The 4,050-nt window shown below is 40.7% G+C and overlaps 1 protein-coding gene across 1 annotated transcript in view; it reads left to right on the top strand.

The window, feature by feature from the left end:
* CILK1 (ciliogenesis associated kinase 1) overlaps positions 1-4,050 on the top strand; it is a 55,763-nt gene that overhangs the window by 4,667 nt on the left and 47,046 nt on the right. The window contains exons 3-4 of the mRNA XM_007936139.2: positions 2,197-2,318; positions 3,512-3,591. Coding sequence (XP_007934330.1) covers positions 2,197-2,318; positions 3,512-3,591 — 202 coding nt within the window. The remainder of the gene's footprint in view (positions 1-2,196; positions 2,319-3,511; positions 3,592-4,050) is intronic.

Consider the following 4,050-nt stretch of genomic DNA (forward strand, 5'->3'; position numbering starts at 1 on the left):
AGTCGGACCCGACTCATAGCAACCCCTCCTTGGGTTTCCGAGGCAGTATCACTACGGAAGTAGATTACCCTATCTTCCTTCTGAGGAGTGGCTGGCCACCAGCCTTCTGGTTAGCAGTCAAGTGCCTTAGACACTATGCTACCAGAGCTCTCCAGAAGACTTATAGCACTGGGAAAATGCCTGTAAAGGACCTCTTTAAAGTGCTGAAGAGCCAAGATGTCTCCTTGATCACTAAGGTGCACCTGACACAAGCCATGGTATTTTCAATCACCTCATATGCATATGAGAGCAGGACAATGAATAAGGAAGACCGAAGAAGAGTGGATGGTTTTGAGTTGTGCCATCAAAGAATGCTGGACTGCTAAAAGAACTAACAAACCTGTCCTGGAAGAAGTGTTGTCGGAAGGCAGCATTCCCTGGAGAAGGATGTCATGCTTGGCAAGGGGGATGGTCAATGAAAGAGGGGAAGGCCCTCAACGAGATGGATGGACACAGTGGCTGTGGTGATGGGCTCAAGTATAGCAAGTATTGTGGAGCTGGTGCGGGACCGGGCAGTGGTTTGTTCTGCTGTGCATAGGGATTGCTAAGAGTCAGAGACAACTCCACGGTACCTAATACCAATAACAATACAAAAATCTGTTTGCCATCAATAGCACTAGCGATGCAAGCAGAAAATAATGTGCACAGTTATACTCACGTGTATTTTTCAAAAAGAAGAAAACTGCATATATTTGAGGTAGGGACAGATGTAAGGAATGGAAGCTGTCAGGTCACATTCCTTTGTAAATTACCTTACCCCTGCTGATAGTGAGTTAGGGTCAAATGTAAGGAATGGAAGTTGTTAATCATATTCTTTTGTTAACTACTTTGTTGTTGTTGTTGTTATGTGCCGTCAAGTCAAACCCGACTCATAGCGACCCCTCCTTGGGTTTCCGAGGCAGTATCACTACGGAAGTAGGATTGCCCAACCTTCCTTCCGAGGAGTGGCTGGTGGGTTTGAACCGCCAGCCATCTGGTTAGCAGGCAAGTGTCTTAGCCACTATGCTACCAGAGCTCCCAGTTACCCCTATTGATAGGAATGGGAAAACAGGAAAAATTTCAATTAGAAAAGTATGTAATTGCTAGACTGTTGCAGGTCCTTGACAGAGCCCCCTTTGAACTACAGATAAACAGATGCCTGGATCATTCTGGAGGACCAGACCATCAAAAGCTAGAAATCCCACCCACGTGACTGGCTACTTGTATAGCTTCCTCATTCTGTCTCCTATAATTGCTGTAAGCCAACTGTGAAACGGCAGTCCAGCTGGCATGGTATATATGCTTGGTTGCTGTCCCACTGTACAACCTCGTGCTGTGTTTCATTAAAGGCTTGCTCTCTGTAAACCACTTCAGTCTCTGTGAGCAATTCTTTCTTGCCAGAAGACAATAACCCATTTGGATTTTGTGGAGTCGCCCTCCCATAACATGTGGAAGGAAAGATGACTAATCAGAGATTTAGTGCCATTTTCAGAGCCACCCTCTTATTCCTCATCTTCTGCCTGACTCTGTCTTTGCTCTTCTTAGAAGCCAAGGGATATTTCTCATCTCGCTTCAGGGTCTCTGCTGTGAGACTTCTCCTTCTTGAGCCCATCCTGTGTAATTAAAACTCCCTTTGTAAGTAGGAGCACTACATGGGTCATGGGCACACATGAGTCAGATGGAAGTTGAGAGAATCAGGCCAGAGCCTCAGGCTCTTTGAACAATTTCTAGTTCAAAGTGCCTGCAGACTGTTGGCTGATGATCTCAGCTCAAAGCAACTGCTTTCTCCAATGCTATAAAACTCAAAGCCTCAGCTTCCTTTATTGGCTTCCCTCTGGCCAATTCAATTCTGCCTTAGCTTGAATTCAATCATTGGGAGGGGGCAGGTCAAAGATAGCCCACACGAGCATTGCCTGGTGCTGGAGGCAGCCAGGAAATACCAGTTAATGGTGAAGTACTTACCATCTAGTCAGTTATCACAATAGTTTTTCTATATAAAGTTACTATTTATCTTAGAGAAATATTGTTCATTAAATTGTCAGTAAAATACGAATTGTGATGTAGGTGAATAGCATTTCTGTGATGTTAGAATTAAGTGTTTCTTCCAAAGCATAAGTAGGATTACTTTTCTTTTTCAATAACAGATTTTTTCTCATGGTTTTCTTCCTCTTATTTCAGTCTTTAAAGAAGCTCAACCATGCTAATGTAGTAAAATTGAAAGAAGTTATCAGGGAAAATGATCATCTTTATTTTATCTTCGAGTACATGAAGGAAAACCTTTATCAGCTCATTAAAGAAAGGTACAGTTTGGTCATGATCTTAGAAATAAATATTACAAAAAAGGATGCTTAGTACAGTCTCCCAAGACTTTCTCTAATCATTTAACAGTCATGCTACGTAGGCTTTGTTGTTTGAAGTTGCCCATTAGATGAGGGGCCTGACCCATCTTCCTAACACTGAGGGCTTATAACAGATATCTTCATAGAAGCTACAGTAAAACCTGTAGAAGGCAGAAACCTGTCAGAGAGGGAAAATGCAAATATTTCTCACAAAAGCAGGCAACGGAAAAGTGGTAAAACTATACCCTGTCAAAGGTGGAAAACTTGCAAAATCTGGAAAAATAAGTGAGTCTTGTTGAGTTCTGGCTCTCACAGGTTTCACTGCAGTTTCAAGATAGTCATTTTCATGTTTTAATGGTATATTTTACCCAAAGAAGTTCAGAAATTTAACACACTCTGAAGGTTTGCGTTCTCACAAGGACATATGAACAGAGTAGCGACAGTCAAGGGTGTACATGGCTTCATTTCTCCTAAGCCACCATTGAAAGCTCCCAAATTTATTTCAGTTCTTCTCTTGCTACTGTGCTTGGGGGTTTGCCTCTTGGGAAGAAGAAACTAATAAACTTACCTGGTGTGGTAATTTTGAACTTTAAAAGTGAGCCACGTGAAGCCTCTTGGGCACATTTTCCTAGTGGCAAAATGAATGTCATTCATAGCATCTCCCTGAGTGATTTCAGTGAACAAATGTCATATTCCTCGTCAGTAACAGCGGAAAAGCTGTGTGATTTGCCCAACCAGGGTAAAGATGTTATTATCCACTGTATTTCTACAACACCTTCATCCAGAAGACCTTAAATTTTCTTCCACTAAAATGTTTTTTTAAAGTTTTAGTTTATATTATCAGGAGAGGAGTTTCTTAGGTCTTTTCTGTTTCTTTCTTTTTTTATTTTAGTATGTGGTCTGTGGAGGGAATTTTTCCTTTGTTTACTATTATAACATAACTGAATGTGTTTGGTGTTCATAAACCTTTCTTGTAAGGATAAATGGATGTATTTTTCCTTGCTCCTTACTACCAAAGAGCAAATCAAAGATTACCATGTATGCAAATGTTTTCTTATTTTCTTGCTCCATATAATCAAAAGAACTAAAAACAGAGGAATTTTTTTTTCATATGTAAACCCAGATTTGTAACTTTTTTTTTCTGCCCCATACAGAAATAAGTTGTTCCCTGAGTCTGCTATAAGGAATATCATGTACCAGATATTGCAAGGACTCGCGTTTATTCACAAACACGGTACGCAATTTGGATATTGTTCTTTCAAATGGCAGTGAATTGTCATTGTCAGGTAGACCATGTAGGAAGCATCACTGTCTTTTGTGACTGACTCTTAGAAAAGATTGAAGAATTAAGACACTAACAATGGATTTAACTTGATTTCTGAATTTCCATCATTATCATGTCTGCATGTTTTTATTTTTTAGACTTTAACATCAAGGTTATTAGTCTAAGAATCAGTTCTGACCATTAACTGATATATTACTGAGAAACCAAAGATTAGAATTCAAAGAAGTTTCTCAGATACTGTTTCACTGACAAATACTGCCTCACTGTGGCTTCTCCTTTTCTTAATATGTTGTTGGTGTTGTTGTTGTTAAGTGCCGTCGAGTCATTTCCGACTCATAGCGACCCCATGCACAGCAGAACGAAACACTGCCCGATCCCGCACCAGCCCCACAATCCCTGCTATACTCG

This window comes from Orycteropus afer, unplaced genomic scaffold (assembly GCF_000298275.1).
Source record: "Orycteropus afer afer isolate SDZICR_OR568_19922 unplaced genomic scaffold, OryAfe1.0 scaffold00034, whole genome shotgun sequence".
NCBI classification, from domain to species: Eukaryota; Metazoa; Chordata; class Mammalia; order Tubulidentata; family Orycteropodidae; genus Orycteropus; species Orycteropus afer.